This window comes from Phascolarctos cinereus, unplaced genomic scaffold (genome assembly GCF_003287225.1).
Source record: "Phascolarctos cinereus isolate Bilbo 61053 unplaced genomic scaffold, phaCin_HiC Scaffold_3;HRSCAF=262, whole genome shotgun sequence".
In the NCBI taxonomy this organism is placed as follows: domain Eukaryota; kingdom Metazoa; phylum Chordata; class Mammalia; order Diprotodontia; family Phascolarctidae; genus Phascolarctos; species Phascolarctos cinereus.
Window position 1 is genome coordinate 131,863,115 of NW_027555736.1, and position 27,211 is coordinate 131,890,325.

Consider the following 27,211-nt stretch of genomic DNA (forward strand, 5'->3'; position numbering starts at 1 on the left):
CTTTCATTTAAAACATGCCTTTTAGATGACTTTATTATCACAATCATCATTATATATCCCAACTTAGACAGCTATAGGTAACAGTACTAAGTGCTTCTCATGTTATTTCTAATAGCCCTAATAGAAGTTCCAATGATGATTCTGGGCAGGCTACTTACTGCAAAGCCAATCCAGTTGTTTTGTGAAATGGACTGATATCTAAATTAAGTTCTAATGAAGGGCTCAGCAACCTAGACATGTCATATAGCTGGGAGGCAAGTGGCTAACTTGCTTTGCTTTTCCTCCCACTTCAGTATGACCCTAACTTCAAAAAAACTGACTGAGAAAACATCTGTCCCTTGTCTTCTAGAGTCAGTGTTCAGCACCACTTCTTTCCCCCTCCCTTTTCTAGGCCCCACCACCACACCAGAAGAACAAGAGTTAAACCCTTGGCACACAACTTCAGACAGAGTGGTGACACAAATCTATGATGACTTTCATAATTGGGGCAGCTAGATGGCTTAATGGATAGAGCACTAGGTGAAATCAGGAAGACCTGAGTTCAAATCTAGCCTCAAGACACTTACTTGTTGTGTGACCCTGAGCAAGTCACTTAACCTCTATTTGCCTTAATCCCTTGGAGAAAGAAATGGCAAACCACTCTAGTATCTTTACCGAGAAAACCCCATGGATAGTGTGGTCCACAGGGTCACGAAGACTTAGACATGACTAAAGAACAACACTATCATAAGCCTTACGTTTGGCTGGGACATAGAAGAATACAGGGTCAGTCCATGATCCATTCCCGGAAAGAGAGGTGGCCTGAACACGGGCTGAATAGTTCCCGGGATTCAACCGGGTAAGCCTGGCCCCTCCAAATTTCCTGTATTCCTGTCTGGAAACACATTCCCGCTGATCCTAAATGAAATACAATAGTCCGTATTAGCTTCTCCCAAACCTGCTCTGTGATTCTTCTGGCACGTGCTGCTGTCTCAGATTTTCATCTTACTGGTGACTTCAGCTCTGTGAATGTATTCTAATTTTCATCTCCTTCTGAACCAATATCCAATAAAAGGGGGAAGGGGGACAGAGAAAATCACGGAAGGCAGGACGCTAGTAATGGTTCTCCTTCAGTAGAGGTGACTGTAACATTATGCAATATTTTGGAAGATAAATACAAGTTTGTTTGAAGCAAGTAGATTTCATATCTAACTAGAAAAAAATCTCTAAAAGGTTAGTAGGGGGAAAAAATAATCTTTGGTTTGGTTACCTGTATCCCAAAGTTATTTTCTGGCATAAAACTAAACCTTTTTTTAAAATTCAGGAATTTTGTCTTAACATATTTTACTACCCATTCCTTCCTTTCCTCTGCCTAGTTTAGGGGAGGGCATACAATAGCATTAAAAAATTTCTTGATTTAAAATTTTTAAAGTTCATAATAAAAAAAAGAGTTCCAGCCTAAATGATATTCATCTGATGCGAGCACAGGAAAAGGAAACAGAACCCTGTCCAGATCTTACCTCTACCTGCTGACCATACTTTATTTCATACATTAATATCAGTCCATTGGGATTTTCAGGTTCTGACCACTTCAAGTAGACAGTATTATCTGGTCTTGGTTCCCACAGCACTGGCCCAGGAATATTATCTGCTCCTTCTGTAAAACATTTCCCACAAGTGATAAAGTAAGCCAATCAAAGATGAGAGACAAAAATCACACCAACTTATATGAAGCAGTTAAAATAATAAATTATCTATGCTTAATGTAGCATTCTCCAGAGAGCTAAATTGCTCAGAGGAATGGTTTTCAGAACTGAACATACACTGATAGACTGAAAGATGCCATCACACAAAAAACAATCTCATCTTTAGTTACAAGAATCTTATCATTTAATTAAAGTATCAACTTGTACTCTTGGTGGGGGGAGAGGAGGAGGAGAACTAATAACTAAATAAGCTCTGTTTTCTCTATTAGCTGCTTTTTATTCGAGGGCAAAGAATCGGGATAAGAAAGTCAACTACAAACAGTACAGTAAAGCCTCATTACTTTGGACTCCATAACTTAGACTATGCAAGAATTCACAAGGGATTGAGCTCAAGTTTACCTTGGTATTAACTATGAAAAAAAAAAGAGGCTTCCTAAGCAAACGAATAATGTAAACAAAATTACACGGGGATATTTTTACCAACTGAAAAGAAGGGACCATTTTCAATCACTTTGGTAGTAAACACACACAAGGCATGGCATCTCAGACATATTCAATTAAATAAACACTTATTATTATTTAATAATATTTATTTTATTATTAAATTAAATTATCAAATATATTATTTTAATAATTAATATTAAGTTATTAGTAAATACCTACTATGCTCAAAGGTACTATGGTAGGTATAGGGATACAAGGACAAGAAAATCCTTGCTCAGTTTACATTTCATTGGAAAGGGGGAGGAGGATATAGGCTATAAAAATGTGGGGAAGTAAACTAAATTAACTACACAATAAGCAGGTAAACACTGTTTAGATTGGAAGTTTGATATAGTAATGACAAGTCATTATTCTCTTCTTATTTATCTATCCATTAAAGCAGGGTCCCAGCTAATTTATAAACTTCACTAGCTTCCTTCAGATGCCTTGAGTATGTGATGTTAAAAACAAACCAAAAAACCTCCTCCAATTCTTTAAATACAGTCTATAATTCAAAGTTATTCATTTTGACAAGCTTCCTAATTAGTTTTAATTAGCAAGGTGTTTAAAAAAGAGCTATTGCTCTATCGGCTCATACCTGCTGGCATGGTCCTTGCAAAGACAAAGTTAGAAGCACTACAGCCAAGAGTATCAGCTTCGTGGTTGCAGCTATGAATATCAATTCGGTACAAAGTAAAAGGCCTGAGATGAGAAATTAAAGTCCTCTCTTTATTATCCACTCTGCTCTCAAAGAATGGGTATTCAGATTCAATCTCTTCTGTGTCTGACATATTGGTGAAGTGATCTGCCATTGTGGTGTTCCTGTTCCGACTGGGCAACGTGGAATTGGCAATTTGAAAGACATCCCTACGCCTCCGTTCGGGTCTGCAAGGAAAACAAAAGCCTCGCTTTAAGAAGCTTCCACTTTGTTTGCAGAAACAGCTGTAAATAAAATATTAAGAACCATAGCGGGAAAAGCTGCCAATACAAGAAAAAAAAAGTCTGCGTCTGGTTTAGAATAAAGCCAATAAAGTCAACAAGCCTTTATTAAGCTTCTGCTATGTGCCATGACCTATGCTAAGTGCTGGGGATAAAAAAAGGTAAAAAACAGCCCCTGCCCTCAAGGAGCTTCCAGTCTAAAGGAAGAAACAACATGCAAATAAACTATGTACAAACAAGATACAGACAGGATAAATCGGACATAATCTCAGCCAAAAGGCACTAGCATTAAGGGCACTGGGAAAAGCTTCCTGAAGAAGGCAGGATCTTAGCTGGGACCGAAGTAAGTCAGGGAAGCAAAGAGACTGTGATAAAGAGGGAAGGCGCCTTAGGTAGGGAGAACAGCCACTGAAAATGCAGAGTAGGTAAATATAAAGATGGTATTTTATATCACCAGATAGGAAAAGGAACAAGAGAACAAACTGGAAGCCTCTCTCTTTTCTTTTTCTTTTTTTTTTAAAGGGTAGATTTTATATTCTCAGACCTGGAAATCTCAGGATCTTTCCACTACGCCCACAGGAGTTACCCAAACACACCCAAAGGCAAAGCTGCCCTTAAGTCATCACCTGAGCATGCAGAATCCTTTTTATGTTTGATCAGAATGATTCTGCCATCTGGTTCACAGACCACACAATTAAGCATTAAAAGTTAAAAACCCAGTAGCTATATCTCATTAAAATTCATTAGAGGGCCAAGAGAGAGGCAGGCAGGACCCTTAAAACAACAGGCCTGGTTCTAGATGGGTTGGAGAAGTTCAACATCAGGAGACAAGAGGGCACTCAAGTGTTTCAAGGACTTTTATTTTACTCTTTATTTGGCTCCAAAGATGAATTATTGGGGAAAAAAAAAACAATGCCCAATCTCACATGAAAACATGTCCCTGAGCTTGTAACAATAATAACAAGGAAAAAAAATGCAACTGGGAAAGAGGAAATTTTTCTAAAGAAATAAACAAGGGAAGAGCAACTGAACAAGCTGATAAGAGGCAAGAAGATAAAAGGTGTGATTGATCCTAATTTTGATTTTATGGGATGCAGAAAACTGAGTTCTTTGGCTCAACATTTGACCCCTAAAACCAGAATCCTAACATTAATATCAACAAATAAGAACATAAAATGTGTGGGTGAAAAAAAAAGAAACCTACATCGTAACCTTAAGGCACACTGAGGCAAAAAACCGCTGGGTTGGTGATTATCGAACAGTTTCCAGCATCACAGAAAGAATAACGAGTGAAGGTAGAAGAAAGAGAATGAATTGTACTTGGGAAATAATTTTAGAGATCCCAAGAAAACGGTGCTAAGATACAAGGGGAGAGAAACAAGAAATCCACCTATTTTCTGGTCCAGGGCAATTCCACAGATGAAATATAGAACGACCAAGCAAAAGCAGGAAAACTTTTAAATGAAGAGGAAGATATCCCAGGAAATAATTTATCTGTTTATTCCACCTCAATTTGGCTAACATCTTGTTGATGCATATTTGACTCTAAGGGGAAAACTAACAACCGAAGTTTATGGAGATGGGAGAGGGTCCGGGAGGTGGAACATTAATGATTTCCAAGTCTACTGTTCAGACTGATTCTACAGTAGACAGTTTTTATTTCCTTCCTTTTTGCTATAAAACACTGGGCCCCCCATCAAAATCAGAAACAGGCCAGGGCAGGATGATGTCACAGTACAGATGTCTTCATTTCTAGCAGACATAAAACCACAAGGTTATAGCTTTATGTTTATGTACTGTATTCTTTTTCAAAATATTATAGGGTGGGGGGAGGCACCCACAAGATACAAAACAAAACCCACACCCACAAAACAGAAACAGAGCACTAGGCAGAAGGCTGGAAATCCAAGTTACTGCTAAGGAGGCCTGGGCTCACACATAAAAAATTCGCCTCTTGCCTTCTCTGGAAAAAACAAACCACACACGGAATAGTTAGATCTACAAGTAACAAGATGTCTAGGTTTATCCCATGGAGAAATCTCACCATGTCACAATCTCACATTTACTTGCTACTCAGAATACTTACAGTCACTTACTAGTTTAGCCATTTACAAGGCTGGTATCTTTTGTTTATCATAGATCAGAGTTTGTTGAAACAATTGAAAGAAGGAAAACAACATCTTTCAGGAAATTCAGCAGAGATGGAAGAAAACGGGATGACATGAAATAAAGTCTTTATAAAACTATCCAAATAATACAACCTACAGTAAATATTAACTAAGTCATGTGCCTTCCACCCTCCCTGACAAATCCCCACAGGAAAAAGGTTATGCTTTTCAAAAGCTAAGATGTCAGAGAACAAAACAAAATGCTGGGCTTTTTAAAAGGATACTAGCAAGCTTAAAACATTTACTGCCAAAAACCCAGCCTCCTACTTCAGAAAATGTACAAATACCATTCTACTTTAAAACACTTTGGACAATGTTTCATGTAATAAATCAAACTTCACTGGTGTCAGTCCAAAGACTAAATAAATAGTACTTAGAATGAATGACAGGCTTTAAAATAATTTTTAATGATTTAAGTTGCAAAACAGAAAACTCTCCTTTATGATTCAGTCTTATTCTGTCATTAGGACCACACCTGACACTCATAACTTTGTTACAACTTGCACATACTTAAGATTACAAGGGAAAAAATAAGTAGACAGATTTTGTTCTCTCCTCCCCTCCCATTTCTGTCTTCATTATTTCTTATAGAAAAAAAACAAGCAATTTTATATTTCTTTTTAGTTGGAGGAATGAATGTCTGAACTATAATGGCTAAAACTGCACGTCTATGTACTGTATAATATTAACTGAGCATCACTACAGTACACAAAATGAAATCTGATTATTTCATAAGTAACAAATGAGTAGAAAGACTCCTTGAGTTATGGGAAAGAATGCTTTTTCCTGGGCTCTTAGAGACTAGGAAGGTAGGTAGAAGTAACCGATGAAATCATCATCCAGGAATATCTCTCTTTGTCTACCTAACTTTACCTATAGAAAATAATTAGATTATAATTCAGTATCCCCACAGGTACTGTATAAAGGTTGCTTTCCCATAACTTTTCTTTGTCTCTTGTACTCTAACCTCATTTACAATTTGTGAAGAAAGCTATTGCTACAGATCTAGAATACAGGGAGTTTTCTGCAGTCATCAAAAACAACCTTTTTGGGTAGGAAGAACTCAAAACATGGAGTACTCCGGCATCCATACTGAACAGTATCCTTCCACCTACAAGTGGAACAAATGTATCCCTATCCTTGCTGATCATCAAACCACCAAATTCATCTCATTCTGAAACACTACATATTGCAAGGATGGTCACTGCCAATCTAGACTGAAAGAGCTACATTCAGGAAATGTGACTGCTTACATAGAATGTCACTGAAAGACCCTAAACACTGGCCTCATAGGCCAGTTATCTTCCATTAAGACAGCTTACCAGTGAGTAAAATGGAAATGCAAGTATCCAAATCACTGAGGAGTTCAATAATTCCTGCTTTCAATTGACTTGCAAAATGTCCTTTGATACCTACACACCAACTTTAATTGTACTGGATAATACCCTGAGTCCATAGGACAGATGTAAATACAGAAAAGACTGATTTGGAAATGGTACTTTTCCCCTCATTTATGAAAGGTCTTTATTTCCTGCTTCTCCTTATGTTTTTAAGGAAGACTGGTATCTTAGAATCATAGAACTTAAGAGTTCAAAGGAGCTTTAGAAATCACTTAGACCAATTCCCACATCTTATAGATGGGGAAACAGATCTTCAACCACTTAGACAAATACCAGAAATGTTACTTAAAATGCATTTCGAACTCGTTGTTGTTGACCCTTCATTTTCAAAGGGAACCAAAGACATCATCGAGTCTTGACTTGTACATGAATTGGATTTAAGTGAGGCAGAGTTATATGAAGTGGTCAGCCTAATTCTCTCTTTCAGAGTCATCAAGGTCTAATGGTAAGACAAAAGTAGAGAATGGCCTGGGATACAGTAGATGACCATGTCATCTTTGATAAGCCAGGAGTGGGGAACCCGTGGCCCTCTAGGTCCTCAAATTTGGCCCTTTGAATCCAAATTTGTTCTGTAAAACTTGGACTCAGTCAAAAGGCCACACCCAAGAACCCAGAAAGCCACATGTGGCCTCAAGGCTGCAAGTTCCCCACCCCGGCTTTAAGCACTCCACATTGCCTGCTTCAGTCACCTTCATGGCCATTGGAACAAATCATTCTCATCTGCCCATTCTACCAGAGAAGTCTTCACATGCTTGGGGTAACTCAAAGGCAAAGTGACTAATGGTTTCACAAATGAGTAGTCACTCAACAAAAGGGTTCTTCAAATTTAAAAAATCCTGTCAGGACTGGCTATATATATAGCATAAGAAAAAAAGAAGTAAAATGAGCAAAAGTGAATGCCTACACAGAGTCAGTCAACAATCAATCAACATTTACTAAGTGTTTCCTATGTACCAGACCCCCTGCTAAGCCCTGAAGATACAAAGAGGTTCAAAAAGATAGTTATCATTCTCATAGTGCTTACAGTCTAACAAGGATGATAACATGCAAACAACTACAAACAAACAAAATACATACAGGATAAATTGGAGATAATCAACTATGCTGGAGACTGCTCACTGACTCAGTTGTGCACAGGTGTTGGTAACTAGGGGTTACTAGATGGTACCATGAGATTTTTACTTTGATGCAATTCAGTAGGTACCTCCTGATTACTTTTTATGGAACAGCAATGTTTAAAGAATAACCATACTTAACTCCTCAGGTCACATGCAGAATAGGAATATCCTGAACCTCATAGGAAAAAATGGGCATATGGTCCAACTTCATATCCCTTTATTCATATATCCTTCAGTCACTCTACTGCTCTTTGCAGTTGCCCTTCTACTAGTCCCAGTTGCCAGAAGCAGAACAGCAGGATGTAATAAGGAAATGGTTTTGTTTGTGAATGCTTTCATATGTAAGGCTGGTCTTCACTATTGGCTCCCAAACACTAAAGCAAGGGGTTCCTTTTGGCATTTACTTAACTTCTGAAACTCTCACTTTAATCCTCACACTCAACATTTCCTCCTTCTTTTCCTGCCTCCACAGCCAGCGCTTATCTGCTTTCTCAATATATCCATTTGACTAAGCAGTTTGCTGCTTCTTCCCCCTCCCCCCAACCTTCCTTTCTGGGATTGTTTCCCCCCTCTCTCTTCTGTCTCCATTATATCTGTGTTCCATGACCAATTCCTTCATTTCCTAATTGACTCGAGAACCAAAGTGTATCTCTGTGGACCTCAGGAGTCCCTAGAATCACTCTGTGAGTTCCTACTTTAGAGAGATACTGAAAGTATGAATCAGACCTGGGTACAAAGATGGAGTTGTGCAGAAAATTCTCAAAGACTTTTCTGTACTCGGCCTCTTCTTTCTCTGCTTGCTTCTCAGCCTCCGTCTTAGGACAAGCACAGCAAGGTCCTTTCTCCCCACCACAGACTTCAGTTTTCGGATTTTCAGTAACCTCTTCAACATCAATGGTGCCGTCAGCATACTTTCTAATAGGAACTTTGTCTTTTCAAAAAAGGGAAATAAAAATAGAATGGACAGCATGGTTAAAAAAATACATGTATAATTATAAGAAAAAAAGACTTGACAATCTGACTAAAGAACTTAGCTTTTGTCTTTCAACTAGAGGTTTAAGAAGTTACCTGTTTTGTATGGTATAAAGGCCTTGATAGTTTCAAATAACAGGAACTGACATATACAGGTCTCAACATCTTTTATGGGTAATGCGTTCAGCATCCTTACCTTTGGAGCAATAATTGTGTCGGTAGAGGTAACTATCTTGAGGTTGCCGCTGCCATCTTACTATGTAGTAGGACAAGTTACCATTTGGGAGGGAAGGAGGATTCCACTTCACAATTAGCTGGGAGGATGAGTTAGATGCTGAAATAACATCCAAGGGAATAGAAGGAACTAGGGGAAAAAAGTAAGCACATGTTAGAGCATGGGACGTATCTCGGATAAGTGGACAAATTAGCACAAATGAACACAAATACTATTTCATATGAGACAAATCATAGGAAAGTTGACCATCGGGTGATGACATTTTCAGCTATTATAAAGACCACCTTACATTGGGCATCTAAGTGATCAGGAAGACCTGAGTCCAAATCCTGCCTTAGGCACTTAGCTGTGTGACCCTTGACAAGTTACCTGAACTCTGTAAGCATCAGTTTTCTGGTCTAGAAAGTGAGGACAATAATAGCACTTACCTCAAGTAAGTGTGAGGATCAAAAGACATAATAAATGTATAGAACTTTGAAAACCTTTAAGTGTTATGTTAATTATTAGGAGACTGTAAACATTGGTGGAAGGACTACACAGACCATCAAGATTAGATTCTTGAAGTATTAAAGGATGCCCCAAAGAAATATATCTACATATTTGACTTTTCTAAATAAAAATGCTACAAATCTCATTATTGTCAAAAGAAATTAAAAAACCCAACATCTGAATTAATGATTGCAAAATCAAAGTCTTTATGAACATTCTAAGTTTGACTCTAGTTAGAACAAATCTGGTTTGTTAAAGCAAAATGTATGCAATGTAAATATTTAGTAGTTATATGTAATAAGACCATGTGAGCAGGGGAGAAATTACTAGGAAGTTTATGCTATTTAATTCCAGGATTTTATGGGGGTGTTGGAGGAGGGGAGGGCGCTGGGGAAGAGAATCTAATGACAGCATTCTTAGCAGTGTTTCAGAGATGCATAATGCAAATTAATTAAAATGAAATATTAGTGCAGATTTAAGCCATAAGGGAGGATATTTATAAACACCAAAATTTATAACTTATGAGTTTTTAAGAATAGGGACTAGACTTGTGATTTCATTGCAATAGGGAACTCCAAGATAATGAAACTCTCTCTTTTAATGTAGGTTGTCAGTCACTTTCTCTGCAATTTAGAGCTTTTTCTTAGAGAGGTGCTTAGATTGTGGAGAGGTGAAGCTCCTTGCCAAGCATGACAGGGTCAGTTATGTCAGAGGCAAAACCTGAGCCGAGCTCTTATTGGCTCTGAAGCTGGCTGTCCGTCCACTACTCCATGCTGCCCAATTTTAAAGCAAAATTAATGTGGACATTACAAATATCTGTTTTATACTTATTTGCAGGTATTTTACATGAAAAGAATACAGCACCGCATGGTTATCCATGGCAATAAGGGTGCAACATTTAAATGGATGCATGAAATATAAAGCTAATCCAATTATATATATGAAATAAAGAGCTAATCAATTATAGTCAATTATCACAAACCTTTCCCCCTAAAAATCTTTCATTTGAACAGCTAATGGTACAGATATAGAACTGATTTGAGGCTCTTTTTTTTTTACTTCTACCTTTTCATAGTGATGTCAATAAGTAAAGATGAAAACAGCGAAAAGAACTAGAGGATAAGGAAAAAAGGAGCTATAAAGATCAGGGAGGGAAATCCATCAAATGGAGAAGTATCCCTGAGTAGGAGCTAAAATTTCAAATATTTTACATCTGATTTTGAAAAAAAAAAGCAGTATTATTAACCAGGAAAATACTTAATTCCAGGCAAATCATAGTAATTTGGTTTAACTTTCTTTCTGCTGTTCCCCCTCATCTTCTTTGCAACCCAAACCCAAAACTAACTTGGGCAGAAGAGGAAGGCTACAAGAGGCCCATGTGGCCCCTGTGAAAATTTGCTCTAGTTTGAGTTTATTTTTAAAAAGAAAAAGAAAAACACCCTAAATTTTGAAGTTTATTCCAGAATGCAAGTCTCTCTCACTCTAAGACACTTTAGCAACATTTTCATCCAGCACATTTTTAAAATTAGAAGAGGATGGCCAGCTCCAGGATACTTTAAAAATATTATCATGCACACACAAGGTTCTGTACACCTTCAAGGCATGATTCTTTTGGGAAAGGATATGACTAACACTAGCTTTTTTTTTTCAAAGTAAATAAGACCACTTGATACTCAGCCACATGACGGTTTCCAAAAATAAGTATTTCAAAAACAAACAACTTATCCACACATATTTCATATGATAGATGATGCAAAACAGCAGCTACCTGAGGCAAAGAGCCAGGAATTTCTTTATCCCTGTCATTATCTATACCTTTTCTGAAAGATGGGAAGACAAAGTATAGCAACGTTTCCTCAAGTACTAGTTTTTCGTTTTTATATGGAGGAAAGAAAGCACCTTCACTGTAGGTGCATAAGTGTTCTTTCCCCTGGCTCTTCCACATTCCAAGATGAGCAATTTACCCCATAAAGATCCATATGACTCACCCACCACCTCCCTGGGCGAAGAATGTAGTTCTTGCACGGCATGTCACCATAGCCCACTATCCTTCCACTACTTTTTGAAAATTAGATGTAAAACTTTTATGGTATCATTTCTTCTTTGTCAGTTTACCTAACTGAGGCAGCTTACAAGCAGATGGAAGAAGAGAGGGAAAAGGCTTTACATTTATAAGCCCAAACTAAAGAGATTTATAAAAGGCCTACCCCCTTAAGCCATCCTGTCTGACCTTCACTGCTACTTAACATTCTTTTGTGGAACTTTGTAGAAGCTTGCAACAATCACCTTGTAACCAAAAATGACCACATGAATGTGATATTAGAGTTCTAAAAAAAAAAATAAGCTATGTTTTCTTACCTCTCATTTGCTAAGCTGGCTTCTGGATGTTTGCTAATGTAGAGAGATCAAAATTTCTTACTCTGTTAAGTACTTTCCAAAGTTAGAAGTTAAGCAGTAAAAAGATAGTTTGGAAAAAATATGATAAAGCCAGTAACAACGTCATCACTAGTGTCAAGGAACCATTGGGCTGGCTCGAAATTTATGATCTTTTGAACTTATAATGATACACAATCTGAATACCAAATTATGTAACGGATATAATGAAAGATGGGGCTTAGCCAACTACAAGCTTACATTCTGAGAAAAACAAGGCAGGCAAACAATAGATGGTATATATTTTGAATCCTTCTTTCCTTCTTTTCCTCCCTCCCTTCCTCCTTCCTTCCTTTCTCTCACCTTTCCTTCCTTCCTTCCCTAGGAAGTAACTATGTTTCCTCATTAAGCTGGGCAAATCCTGTGGAAAAGATTGGATCATATTGGGAAATAAGAGGATAGTTAAGAGCAAAGTGGGAAACTATTCTAAGTATGGGGGGGAAGGGGTGTTACAGGAGAGAATGGAGAGGAATTAAAAATAGGAAAAATGTGTGTGGTACATATATAAGCAAAGGAGTGAGAGGAAGATGATCAAAGAGTACAAAAAAAACCCCCAAACCAGACGAACCTATTCCATCTCTAAATCCTTTCCTGCAATGTATGTTCCTCTATTGAGGTAAAGGGAGGAAACAGAGGTCTACCTGGATAGCGCTAGTTTCTACAGTATTGTATGGTAGATACCTGCAGCTTTGGTACGAATATACACAATTTCACTTTTTGCTCCCCGGATGTGGTCATTCTCCACCATTGTGAGAGTAACTGCTTTGACGTAGATAGCATATTGAGTCCAGGGTTTCAGTCCCTGCAGTAAAATTCCAGGTTTGACATCCTTATTCGGAGGGAGGTCCACATCAACCATGTTCCAGCTGTTAGAGCCACATGCATCTTGCCCATCATACTCGGTAACATTCTTAAATGGTCTGAAAAACAATCAATAAAGTACATAGGCTATTTTGGAGCACTTAAAAAACCAAAACTTTCCTGGGAGAAAATGACATCAGAATCTCTAGAAGAGGAGTGCTAACCAAATAAGGAGTCTGGGGTTTGCGGCAGAATAAACTAGACAAGTATCTCTTCATTTTACCTTCTTTTCCTCACTTACTAGAGAACTAAACACTTGGGTAGAAGAGTTGAGTAGAAGATGGAGTTCCCATAGTCATTGAAGTAGTAGTCAAGGTATCCTTAGAAATACAGATAATTGCCGTTTACTTCCTTTCCCCAGTATAGCAGATCAGTAACATTTTAAGGCAACTTTTTGCCATCAAGAGGCACCAATAAATTAATTACCAGAGGAAAATATCAGCTATTAGTAAGGACTAAGAGCAACATTAAATGTAAAATGGTTTTTCCCCCTCAAGGAAAAAAAAACTGCTATAAAGTAGCATCTGCAGTTTCACAGCCAAACAATTAGGAGACTACAGATTTAGAAGACTCATGAATTAAGTAACAGTTTATCATAAAAAGAAATAGGCTTTCTAAATTCATTTCATTCATAGCTGCCCCTCCCAGATCAGGGATGGAGGGGAACTTAGCTCTCCTTAATACTGTTCTTCATGCACCTCCAGGCCAGAAAGCTCAGTCATCATGGACTATTCTCTCTCTGGCCTTCACCCTCCATCTTCACCTTTTGTGACCACTCTTTGACTTCTGGCTCCCATACCCTTTCACCTAGACTAAGGTAATTAACCAGACGCCCTATCTCTAGTCTTTCTCCTCACCACACCATTCTCTACACAGTTGCCAAAATAATCTGAGACACAAACAAGGCTAACTGTGTCACTCCTCTCTCATCAAAAACCTCCAGTGGCTTCCTCCTGCTTCTATGATAACACAGTGAGCTGACAGCCACAATTTCTTAGGTGGCATGGTAGAGAGAGGGCTGGGTCTAGAGTCAGGAAGACCTGAGTGTAAATTTGACTTTAGACACTAATTACTTGTGTGACCCTGAGCAAGTCATTTAGCCTGTTTGCCTCAGTTTCTTCATCTGTAAAATATCATCTACCTCCCAGGATTGTGGGGCAGCTAGGTGGTGCAGGAGATAGAGTCCTACACCTGGAGTCAGGAAGACCTAAGTTCAAATCTGGCCTTAGACCAGCCTGAACAACCCATAAAAAAATCTACATTTTTTATACATACAACATCCTCTACATTTTTTTGAGGGCCGCCCAAAATGCTTTGGCGTGCCACAATTGGCCCACAGGCCACAGGCTGTGCAGGCCTGCTTTAGACACTTACTAGCTGTATAACCCTGAGCAAGTCATTTAACATGGTTTAAACTAGAGAAAGACATGACAAACCTCTTCAGTATCTTTGCCAAGAAAACCCAGAAAAAGTCAAGAAGAGTCAGACACTACTAAAAAATGACTAAACAGACAAACAAACTCTAGGGTTATTGTGAGGATTAGTGAGATAATAGCTGTAAAGTACTTAGTATAGTGCCTGGTTCATAGCAGGTCCTACATAAATGTTAGTTATTATCATTAATCTGATCTTTCAAAATTCTTTCACATTATTCCACTTTATACACTCTGTGTTTTAGCCATATTAGACTATTATAGATTCCCCTGTCTCCCACTTCAGTGTGCTCCCAGAGGCCATATGTGATACTCGGAACAGACCCCCTCGTCATCTCCACCCTGAGTCATCCTCTTCCTTCAAGGCTCAGCTTAGGTGGCATCTCTTTAATAAAGGCCTGATCCCCCCCCCCCACCAAAGTATTTTCTCTCTCCTCAAATTTTCCTAGAGTACTCTAGATCATGGATTAAGAGTTGGGAGAGACTATCTGGGCAATCAGGTGGAGCAGTGGATAGAGTGCTGGGCCTGGAGTTGGGAAGACTCAAATCTGGCCTCAGACACTTACTAGCCATGTGACCCTGGGCAAGTCACTTTAACTTGTTTGCCTCAGTTTCCTTATCTGTAACATGAGCTGGAGAAGGAAATGGCAAACTCAGGATCTTTGCCAAGAAAATCCCAAATGGGGTCATGAAGAGTCAGACATGACTGAACCACAAGAATACAAGAGACTATTTAGGATAATCCCCTCATTGTATAGTTAAGGAAACTAAGGCCTAGGGAGATGACTTGCTCAAGTTGACAAAAGCAGTAATAATATATTTGTGATTTGAATTCAGATGTTCTGATTATAGTTCAAGCAATCTTCCTGCTAGACCACTGTGGATTTATTTCCTTCTATTATACCTTAGGGTTTTTTTTTTCAAAAATGAATATTTTTATTATTTTTAAAATAAATCTTATTTTTCCCAATTACATGTTAAAACAATTTTTAAACATTTAAAAAAAATTTTGAGCTCCAAATTCTATCCTTCCCTCTCCTTTATATTTCTCTGTGTACTCCATCTCCACTCCTAATTGGAGAATATTTTCCTTGAGGTCAGGAGTGCGTTGTTTTTAAATTTTGTAATCTTAGTTCCTAGTTCCATACCTGGCATATGCATATGCTTACACATACATGTGATATATGTCTGTATGTGTATATATACATATTTATATATGGAACTATTTGGTCTAGAATTGTAATTTCTTCCATGCGCAGGATTCCCAGTGTGGAAACTACCTCTACAGATGCAGACCAGCCTTACCAATAAATCACTTTGTAAGTATGTTTCAGAGGAAGACTTAAACACAGGTCTTGAAAATTCAAGACTAGCTTTTATCTACTATGTTCTTATTTCCTGTGTTACCCTACCTCTCAGCACAGTGCTTAGAACACAGTACAAACTTAATAAATCTTTGTTGAGAATTGACTGACGGGTGTCAAAGCCTTAAGATTATTTCAAAAGAAAAAAAATGTCTCTTAAATTAGTAAGTTTAATAACACTACTGTGGTTTTCCACTGTCACCTTGTGATAGACCACAAAAAACAGGCAGGCATTTTACTATTTTGGCTTTAAAATGAATTTATAAAAACATTGCTACAAACAGGGGATGTGAAATAACCGTGAATTATAACTGCTATTCTAACATTTTTTATTTATTTTTTAAAATGTTTAACATTACTATCACTTTCTAATTATATACCCCCTCTCCCCTAAACCCTCTCTTATAACAAGTAAGAATAATCAAGCAAAACAAATCATTATATTGACTATTTCTGAAATGTATGTAGACCTCATTACAGACCTAAAGTCTGCCATCTCTCTGAGGGATGGAAGTCTTCTTCCCAGTAATCAGAGACTGATCCCTTCCAACTGGCTATATCCTTCCCAAGTGGCAAATTATGGAACAGCCACTGTTCTCCATGTAAGCCAGCAAGCAAGAAACAGGAGAAAGGGAGTATTTAGTGCTGCCACAATTTCTCTACAATGACTAGATACCTGGAGCCTCAGAGTAAAGAGCCAACTGATTAAGAGGGTAAGACAATAGATATGGTGACTGATTAGGAACAAAGCAAAAAGGAAGAGCCAAGGTGGTTCCCTAGTGGCAAAGCTGAAGGATCAAAAGATTGACAGAACCATTTGCAGGAATGGGGAAACTGGACAGAAAAGCCAATTCTGGAGTCCAAGTGATGAATTTCATTTTAAGTTGACTGAGTTCAAAAGAAATGGAGCTTTTTGAGATTTAGAAATGTGAGCTTGAGGTGAGAAATTAAAGTTTAAAATGTAGAGTTGGGAGTCAACAGCATAAAGATGGTAGTTGCAGCACAGGAAGAGATAAACTCCCTGAGAGAAGGAGGTATAGCCACAGGAGAGGAAAAAGCATAAGATCAACTGTTGGAGAAAGATCACACTGTGGTGGAATTATTGAAAGAGACGGACTTACAGGAAGCATTACATCCCCCAGTGCTCTGTTTTTAAGTTTGGAAGTAGCTTTGGACAAGGGACATGAAGGATGAAATACAGCAGACATATTGTAGGGGTAAGAAGAGTTTACAGAAGTATGATAGTATGGGAGACATAATCTGCTGCAGAAATGAGTCTGAAAAGCTTTTTATCTTTAGATTATTTAAGTTAAATATCTCTAAATACCCACTAAATAATGAAAGACTTCAAACTAACATTTCCCTATTTCTGTTTCCCACTAGATTGAGCACTACGTGAGGGCCAAAGAAAGCTTGAACAGAAGGGCACTTGAGGATGAAAAGAGGGCACTACAAATAGTGGGTGATTTCTCTAGGGCCTTTGCTGACTCACTTGATTTTTCATTCAGCTAATAAACACAATGGCCAAAAGAATAACCTTATCCACTCTTTGCGCTATCTACAGAATGACATCATTAGGCTCTGACCATGGATACTCACGCCTCTTTGAAGTAAACAGTAAAGCTAATAAGATCCCTGTAATCAGGAGGACGATATCGTTGCCATGTTAGCTTAATCCGGTTCTTCATTGTAGTGTTGGAAATGAAATGCAAAACGTCACTTTCACCTAAAGCACAAAGAAATGTCAATTAGTGACAAAATGTGTTTTGTTTTCCATAGTCACATGGTGATAATTTTCCCACACTATTCACTGAAATTAGCCCTCTCATCAATTTTTTATTGCAGTTTCTAGATGGCTTTATTTCTACTAGCAACTCTTAATTTTTAATTTAACTCCTAATTGATAACTTCTAGGGTCTTTTGAAAACTGTATTGAATGCTGACCACATGACCTGGACACATATCTAAGGAAATGGAAAGGCTGCCATTTGTCATATAATCCAGTGTAGTTAGTGATGAACCTGTTCAATTTGTTTTAACTCAAAACAGTGGGACCACTTGAACATGTGAGCAGGTAATTTTATCTTTCTAACCAATCCCCACTAACAGTTGAGCTAATAGTGGGGCTCAATTATGACCCAACAAATATGCCTGTGCAAGACTGAGTTCTGTTGTATTTATTCTGGCTTCTGTTTTTTAGATTTGTCTTCCATAGTGAAAATGACAAAACTAATTACAAAGCCCAGTCCTGACAAAACCCCAAGAAATAATCTACTCTGATTCAACACTTGTTAATGAACAGACTGGGAAGATACCTTAAGTTTAAGGCCCTAGGTTGGTTTGGGACTAAAAATGGGCAGGACTGGTAGCTCCTATGGCAAAAGAAGCTACTTTGTGATAACAAATTGAATACAATAGCTTTCAAAGGGGACAATTATCTAAACCCTAACAATTAAGATTGATGATGATGACAAAGAATAGTTTATATTTACGTTAAGAGATTTAAGGTTTACAAAGCACTTTACAAACATTGCTCCATGTTATTCTTAAAAACAACCCTATGATTGTTGGTAGAAACTACAGGATTCACCCCTATTTGTTGTCGTTTGTTGTTCAGTTGTTTTTCAGTCATGTGTGACTCTCTGCCACCCTGTTTGGGGTTCTCTTGATTAGAGTACTTTGCCATTTCCTTCTCCAGCTCATTTTACAGATGAGGAAACTGAGACAAACAAGTTTAAGTGACTTGCCCAAGGTCACACAATTAATAAGTATCTGGGGCCACATTTGAATTCAGGTCTCCCTGACTTCAGGCCTAGCATTCTATCCACTGTGCCATTTAGCTGCTCATGGTCACACAGCTAATAAGTATTAGGGGCAGGATTTAAACCCAAATTTCTCTTGACTCCAAACCTAGCACACTTTTTAGTACACACCCTGTCTCTTGGGCACACAAATATTTTGTCCCAGTTCAGTTTGGAATAGGGAGCATAAGTTGCTAGGGAGTAACAAGCCTTGAGAAAAACTGGTTCCTTCTGCCAGCCTTCCCAAAACATAGAAAACAAATACTGCATGAGTATGGAAGAAAAAAGATATTTCTCTAAAGCCCTTTGGGTTTTCTATCTCACAATTAAGTGTATATTAGCAATTAGGAAAGAACCCTCAATCTGAGAACTAGATGCCGACATCATGGCCTCACAATTACTTGTATATCTCTAAATGGTAGGTAAGTTTTTTTTCAATCATTTCAGTCACATCCAATTCTTCGTGACCCCATTTGGGGTTTTCTTGGCAGAATACTGGAGTAGTTTGTCATTTCCTTCTCCAGCTCATTTTACAGATGAGAAACTGAGGCAAAAGTACTATATGAAAAAAGAATATGGTGGCTGCTTGAGAAGCCAACCTGTTCATATGAAAGTAGACAGTAAAAACAAATTCTTTCCAGCTCACACTTCCCCTCAGTTTACAATAGCTAGTTATACAATGTTGGAAGCTGAAAAGACTAAATGATTGATATTTGAGAAAATAACTCAAACGCTACATATTATCCCTTGGTTCACAAAGATAATGTTGCTGTCAGCAGCAGAACACGTTGAATTGTTTTTCTAGCAATGAGAGTGGAACTGTCCTGACTGACCCAGAGTAAGACATGCATTTTGAACTGTTTTTCTAGTAAGGACAATGGAATTGTCTTGAATGACCCACCCATACTCTCTTGACTGGTCACCTGTATGACTAATAGCATGTATTTAGAAGACAGAAGGCTGAAGTGAGAAGCACAGTTTGTGACAATGTAACAGAGTAAAACTAGCAGAATGAAACCACTGACACAATGGTGTCACATTGACATTAGTATGGGGCTCTAACCATGCAGAGAGAAATTGAACTCGAAGATAAAATACATTAATTTGAGCTCAGAAAGATGCCACAGAAACTTACTTAGTTGTCAGAAATGTGGGAATTATTTCCCAGGGAAGGGGCTGTTTTTATTATTCATGATTTGATAGATCAGACTAGCCAAAAATTAAAGAAAAATATGTTTTCAAAATATTGTTACATGGGATTTTGTGGTGGTTGGGTTGTTTTCTTATGGAAGTGGTATGGCTAAAGAGGGTGAAAAGCTAGGAGTGAGAGAAAGAAGCAAGGGAGATTGGGCTCCTAGTTTATGAAGACGTTCTGCAGCTTTCCAGGTCAATCTCTCTCGGCTCAAGGACTTCTGATCCAGCAGTCTAAGAGTCTATCATGCTAATCCAGCTGCCAACAGAGCAAACTAAAGCTGAATGTAAAAACTACTTGTCGAGTTCTTTAGCAAACAACCTTGGTTATTTAAAAATATCTACCCCCTCCCCCAAACCCTCTCCCATCATTTTCCTTATTAAAAGAAAAGGGGATGAAAGTTTTTAACTAACTGCACATTTTAGCTTCTTAATAATGGAGAGGGGAGCAAACTCCTCAATTCAATTTGGCTTCTGGTTCACTTCCATTATTCTTTCTCCATCCCCCCGGAAATATCTCCCTAAAAAAAAAAATCACCACTCTGGAATGCAAGTTTGTATGATAACTTTTGAGTACATTTTTACAAATGAGTTACAATGGCCTGAAAGTATATCTTACAACAATAAGTAGAAGTATAATAATATGCATTTTTCAATTTCAAAATCAATTTAGACTCTAATTTTCTGGCTGTCTCTATGCTTTCATTTCTTCCTCCGGTTGAAAGGTTGGGAGGGGGAAGGGGGAGGAAAGGTTATGAAACCTTACTATAACAGTTTCAAGGCACTGCTGGTGGCTGACACTACTGTGGCTGTATTACTGGCTAACTCCACATCTGTAATTCCTTTAAGATAGTAAGGGCTCAGTTAGCCAAACGCAGTGGCCCTGGTGAGCCATTGTCCCTTCTTTAAACAAGAATCTATGCTAGATTCTGTTTATGTATGCATGTCTAAAGAGACAGTCTACTGTGTGTATTCCAGAAATACCACACTGCAATCTGAGCATAGACACGCACCATTATTCATCTTGCTAATACACATGCTTACTAAAGGAAATATACAAACACAAAAATAAGACGATTTTCCATAATACTAACTTTGAAGGATTTCATAATTTTTTCTAAAATCCATTTTTACATAGCCTATGCTCTAATTCTACAATGAATTAAGAAGCTGGGGTTGGGGTACAGCAAAATGGACAAGTTAACTAGAAAAGGGTTATTATTTATTACTATTTTTTAAACAATACTTTTGAACATTAACTTACAAGAGGCTCTTTCTCCATTGTTCCTAGTGTTTATGTCCCCTTTGCTTTGACGACCTTTAGTTCCAGATACTTCCTCCATTCGATAAATTTCAGAAACACACAATTTGGGATTAAAAGCAAAGTACATTTTCCCTTCCTTGATCGTCAGATTATGGAGGTTCCAGTCCCAGAGCTGCTGCAAATTCTGGTTATCAAGGACGTAGAAAGAATAATTCCTGTGAAATGATAAATGAATATTAATGTACATATAGTTTTCTGGTGCCAGTCTTTAGAGTGCAGCTAGTCAACATATTTCTTTTTTAGCATCCTGCTTTATAATGTATTTCCCTTGACAATAATGAATTTGGTTATTAACAATACATAAGAATAGATAGTTACTATTAACAATGGTAACAAAATGATTCAAGGATAACATGCTGAAATCGATAAGACACTAATTAATTTTTATAACCACTATTACGAACAAATAATGTTTCTTACATAAGAGGATGTTACTAGTATTATTCCACAGCAAACGCCTTCATAATTTTTCTTAGTACAGTACTACATATATGTACACACACACACACACATATATGTGTGTGTATATGTATATACATACACACACAAAGATACACATACGCATAAAATAAGTATAAAACAGAACACTAACACTCTGTTAACCAAGCAGAAAAATTTATATATTTGCTGTTAAAAAAAAAAGTTGCCATTATCCTTGGGCCTTAATATGAGTTTCCCATTAGGAGAGAATGGAATCCTGGATAGGACGGTGTGATGGAGACAGGCCAAGGGCTGGTAATTGCATTAGCTAACACACCCTGTGCAACACTTTCAGATGAATCCAAGATGACTCTCTATTGTCAATATAAATCAACTTGAAAATAACTGTTCCTATGACTAGTTTAATAAGATTTATAGGGGAAAAAAGTATCCTGTCAATGATGACGTTTCAAAATCAGAAGAAGAAATCAATAAATCAGTGCTAACTTTCATCTTAATCCCAGATAACGCTTAATATGGCTTCCCTTATCTTCATTTCCCTAGCAAGAAAGAACTGCACCAAAATACCTCAATGAACAAAACATTCTTTTTCCCAAATGGGAAAACATGAATTAGGAGTCATGATTTTGACAAATGAGTGTCAGACACAATGAAATTTGTATCTCTGATTAATCACTTTAAAACATGATTATATGTTTTTGCAATAAATGCAAGCAACTTCTAAAAGTTTTGGAAGGAGAGTCAGGAAAAAGCCAATGCTAGTAAAGCATACACACTTGGGATACTACATAAAATTCTGAAGTTCTCCAAAAGGCATCAAAACAATAACCACATACATGTGAGACAGCCTCCTTCCTTCTCTCTTCTGTATCTGGCCATATTGCCAACCTATTTAAAACTCAAGCTTTGAGACCATCTCTTTTAAAAAGTCTTCAATTATTAACTTAGAATTAAGGTATAACTCATGTACAAAACTAGACTGCCTTTGAAACCATTTACCCCATTAGCTTATGTTGAATTTTTTAGAGTTAATATTCAGTTAATTTAATAAAAGTATGTATTCTGAGCTCAATTTCTATCATTGTTTAACTTAATAAGAAGTTGGTTTTCCTTTTGATTCACTTTTTTCTAAATATTTTAAATTGAGTAAGTCAAGCACTTAAAAAAAATTGTTTCCTTGTATGTAAACTTTGAACTAAGTTTTTCTCCTAGGTTCCAGGCATCCATTTTAGCTACCCAGGCAAAAGAATTCATTTCTGTACCCAGGTTTAGCTTTTTAATCTGTATCATAGACCTCCTCAAAAATCTGGCCTTCCCAGCTGATTTCAGAGTTAATGCCCCCAATACTAAGAATTCACTGAAGGCCTAGAGAAGGAGTAAGGGACAATTATAAGTATGACTGTTGCTTAGACTAGAAAGGAGAGGCACATCTGAGAGTTTAAGTTATAGGGGGAATAATAGGAAACCCCCCCCCAAAAATGGGTATAAATCCTACATCTCTACCCTAAGAGAGGCTTGATAGGGTTAGCACCAATGACAGCTCTTACTTGTATACTTTCTGGAAAAACACTGAGTAATCTAAACTTGGTCGATGGGACCTACCCAAATAGAAGAAAATAAGTCTGGAGGAAGGAAAAAAAAAATTGGTTGCCTCTTTAGAACTGGCCCTAGGGGGCATCAAAACACAGCACACCAGAGTCGACCTGAAACTCTGATGACTCTTCAGTTTCTCAGTGGTCAAAGCCTAGCCCAATGAGGAAACCCAATACTTAGATACTTAACATTTGGGCAGGTTTCCCTTTGCCAATGTATGAGGATCCAATTATTTGCATATGAATACCTTTTTGTGTAATTATAATGATGATATTTTAATGGATCCATAAGAAAAACTTTCATTTATCACTTTAACATTTATAGAATATTTTGTATATATGGTAGAAAGAGCCCTGGATTTGGAGACAAAAGACTTGAGTTTTAAATTAATCATTCAATCAATAAGTATTTATTAAATACCTTCCATGAGCCAGGCATTGTACAACACGCTAGGGATACCAGTACAAAGTTTTAAACAATCCTTAACCTCAAGAAACTTGCCTGCTAGTGGACAATGATCTAATTGTAGATTAGATCTAATATGTAGAACTTTTGCTAGTCACTTAATCTAAAATCTCTGTTTGCTCATCTCTAAAATGGAGATAATGATACCTACATTGACTGCTTTCTGGAGCTGTGGAGAGGATCAGATGAAATAACTGCTATAAAGAACTTTGCAAAACATAATGCCTCAGCGTCAAGAAGGCCTGTATTTAAATCCTGCACACATGGATATATTATGCTGGGCAAGTCATTTAATTTATCAATATTCCTATTTAAGTAAGACTGTCTGTTGAAGATCTGCATTGGTAGAGAGAGTTGTTGACACTGATATAATCATAGGTCTGCTCCTCCTTCATCTTTTTTTCCCACAATAGAGAAATTTATATTTGATATTCAAGAAATCAACCTCTTCATTATAAGCTGAGAAACATGGGGAGAGGAATGGTAAGGCCATCATTTTTCTGAAGACCTAAGAGTTTTAGTGGACTGCAAGTTCAATGTCAATGGCATGATAAAGAAGCCAATAACCAACATGTGATCTTGGGCTGCACTGAGATAAGCGGAGTATCCAGCATTGAGCCAGTAGTCATGTACTCTGCCTTGATCAGATACCTCTGGTGTTCAGTTCTGGGCACCACATTTTAGGAAGGATATTAAATAGCTAGAGGTGAGCAAGCAGGATGATGAAGAGTTCTCGAAACTACTGATATCAAACTCAAATAGAAATGATCCTGCAGGCCTCATTTCGACTTGGAAAACCACAAGTTAACATTATGTTATATTGTCTTTTTATTTGTTTTATTAAATTTATTAGTGAATATTTATTAATTATATACATACTATATATACACATATTTATTAATTATTACATTTTAATCTGGCTCAGGCAGCACTTGAGAGTTTTGTACCCCTGTTCAAAAACACTTCTGTTCAAAAACAGATGTTCTGGGTTGGGCTTGACTCAGGTCAATCCTCTAATAGTTTATATTCAATACTGAATCAAAACAAGATGCCATTCAGGAGTAAATAAAGGGAGATTTAATTAGTCATAGAAGGAGAATGAATGAAATTCCCTTGCCTGAAGCACGTGACTGGCTCTCCCTGATTCTGGTTGTTTTGGCCTCAAGTGACCAGGAAGTGATGTGGACAGCCTGAGCCAATAAAATCTCAAGGATGATTTCAACATATTTTAAGAAAAACTATCTTAACTTGCATTGGTATAGGGGTTAGGATGCTGATCCTAACCATGCCATATAAAGGAATGAGGTTTGTGAAACCTGGAGAAGTAATTAATTGGATGGCACGGAATAAAGAGCAGTGGGGACAAGACAAGTCGCAAAAACACAAATTTAACCTCCAGGCAAAACAGCAACAGCAACAATACCACTGTCTATTCATTAGAGTTATCTGAAAGTGGAAACTGGGTTTCCAGAGTAAGGGCTGGACAATCACTTCCTAGGTATGTTGTGGAGGGGATTCTTGTTCAGACAAGGGCTGAATTAGAGAGGTGATGTGGTACAACAGGAAGAGTGAAGTACTGGAGTATTTTGAATTGGCATCTTGGTCCCAAGCTAGAATTTAGGCTCCATCATTTACTACCTATGGGATATTGGGGAAGTCATGTGATCTCTCTGGGCCTCGATTTCCTCATCTCTGAAATGAAGTGTTAGACAAGATGATCTCTGGGATCTGTGATCTAATGATTTTCTAATTTTGTGATTCTGTGATACATTAAGTATACTTCCCTATTACCATTCTATGTCTCAAAAGGCCATTGTCCAAATAAGGCACTGCTGAAAGTTACACTAAGCAAGTCCTAGATATCCTAAGCAAAGATATCTGTCTACCTTTATGAGTCTTAATAAAGCCTCAAATGAAACTCACTTTCTATATCTGCTTAACTACTGATCAAAAGATTAGCTACTACTGCCCTGCCTCCACTGCATGCAGAGGTGAAAATTAGAAGCAGAGGGCAAAAATGGGCAGGATTGGAATAGTCCTTTCAAAAGGTCTTCTACCAGTAGAATTTTGAAGCAATTTAAAAAAAAGAAACCAACCAACCAACCAACCTGTATTCGAGCATACCATTAACATTCCTAGGGGAGCAAGAAGGTGGATTATTCAAGGCTCTGAGCTACAGTATTAGGCATACTAACCTGTGGCCAATTGGTAGGTACTTAATTACTCCAAATTGGTAGGTACCAGAGCATATGAACTAGCTTAAGTTTTCAGACCAATCCAAAGTAAACTTGTTGAGTCTTCACAACCCTCTATTTAAGCTCCTAGGTATACAAAATAAGGGCACTAAATAATTTAAAATTTCACTACTACAAAGACTAGTTTGTTTGGAATCCTCAAAGGATGAGTTGATCTTTAACAAGACATAGAGATGGAAAGGTCCTTAAACCATCTAAGGACTGCCCCTTACTCCCCTTCAGACTGGAGATGATGGTACTGAAGCCCAGAAAAGTTATATAGGTAATAAACAGTTCAAATGTGAATTCAGGTCCTCTGACTCCAAACCCAGTAATCTTTACTTTACTGTTCTATACAAATGGCCAGACAACTAAAGCTAACTTCTTCTAAGTGATAAAACTCTTCTTGAGTTGTTTTAATGGAAATCCTCCTGAAAGTTACCATATATTTTCCCACCTTCTTAAAGTGTATGGAACATATTTTAATTTTGCTCTGAAACTGGGTATGATCTTTTTATCTGATTATTTTGGTTATGATACCATAACCAAAGTAGACTAGTCAATATAATTATTGATTACCAATATAAATAATTGTATATTATGACTAGTAGACTAATCAATATGATTATTGATTACCAATATAAATAATTGTACTAAGTTCTATTACTGTATAGATATGAGATTGTCTGCCACATGCTAAATAGCTCTAGACCACTGCGCTTTCTGAACTCTCACATGCTCTACATAATTCCTGGGAGAAGATTGGATCATCTAAACTTGGTAGATGAAATCTACTCAATTTCAAGAAAATAGGTCACCTTACTGGACAAAAGGCAAGATTGGTCACTTGTTCACCTGAGTACAAAAAGAGCCATGATGAGCTCCAGGCACACTCTGACGCTTTGATGACCACTATGGGCAACTCTGGCATGGGAATTTTATTGCTTCTCCTTCTACAGCTAATTAAATCTTTTTATAGTTGTTGTCTTCTCCCTTGATGAAATGCTATCATTTCTTACTGCTGTCAGGGTGCCTTTCTCTAGGTACTGCTCTACCCGCTTCAATTCTAATTTGTTACTTCTAATCGGCTGAGACCAGGAAAGAAGAAAACCAGGCCAGTTATAACCCTGCATTCAGTTGGAGTAACTGAACTATAAAGAAAGGTCTGTATTGTTCTCTTGTGCATGGACTTTGTGTTATCTATTTGGCCTGCTCAGAATCCTTAAAAAATCTTTTTCAAACTAGACTTCCTATTTCATCTGCGTAGGGAGCTCCCAGGAAAGAACTTGTTCTATTAATACAGATCTATACCTTTTTTGCAACTTACAGACACAGAAAAATTTAGTGACTTTACCAGGATCACATAGCACAAAGCTACAAAGTTAGATGTGAACTGACTCTAAAGCCACTATTCACTAGGCTTCATTGCTTCTCTTTTAAAAATTACTTATTATTTATATTTCAGATGTATGACTCCTAAAAAGACAAGATGGCATTTTAATTCCTTATGATCCTGATCACAATAGAGTCTTCAGAACTTGTATCCCATTAAAAAACTGGAAGATAGTCAAGCACCTAAAAT

At 37.5% G+C, this 27,211-nt stretch overlaps 1 protein-coding gene across 1 annotated transcript in view; it reads right to left on the reverse strand.

Annotated features, from left to right (window-relative positions):
* IGF1R (insulin like growth factor 1 receptor) overlaps positions 1–27,211 on the reverse strand; it is a 385,064-nt gene that overhangs the window by 42,991 nt on the left and 314,862 nt on the right. The window contains exons 6-13 of the mRNA XM_020964050.2: positions 20,837–21,051; positions 17,180–17,306; positions 12,604–12,842; positions 8,962–9,129; positions 8,520–8,724; positions 2,767–3,053; positions 1,500–1,636; positions 738–897 (exon numbers count right to left, since the gene is read on the reverse strand). Of these exons, the coding sequence (XP_020819709.1) occupies positions 738–897; positions 1,500–1,636; positions 2,767–3,053; positions 8,520–8,724; positions 8,962–9,129; positions 12,604–12,842; positions 17,180–17,306; positions 20,837–21,051 (1,538 nt within the window). The remainder of the gene's footprint in view (positions 1–737; positions 898–1,499; positions 1,637–2,766; positions 3,054–8,519; positions 8,725–8,961; positions 9,130–12,603; positions 12,843–17,179; positions 17,307–20,836; positions 21,052–27,211) is intronic.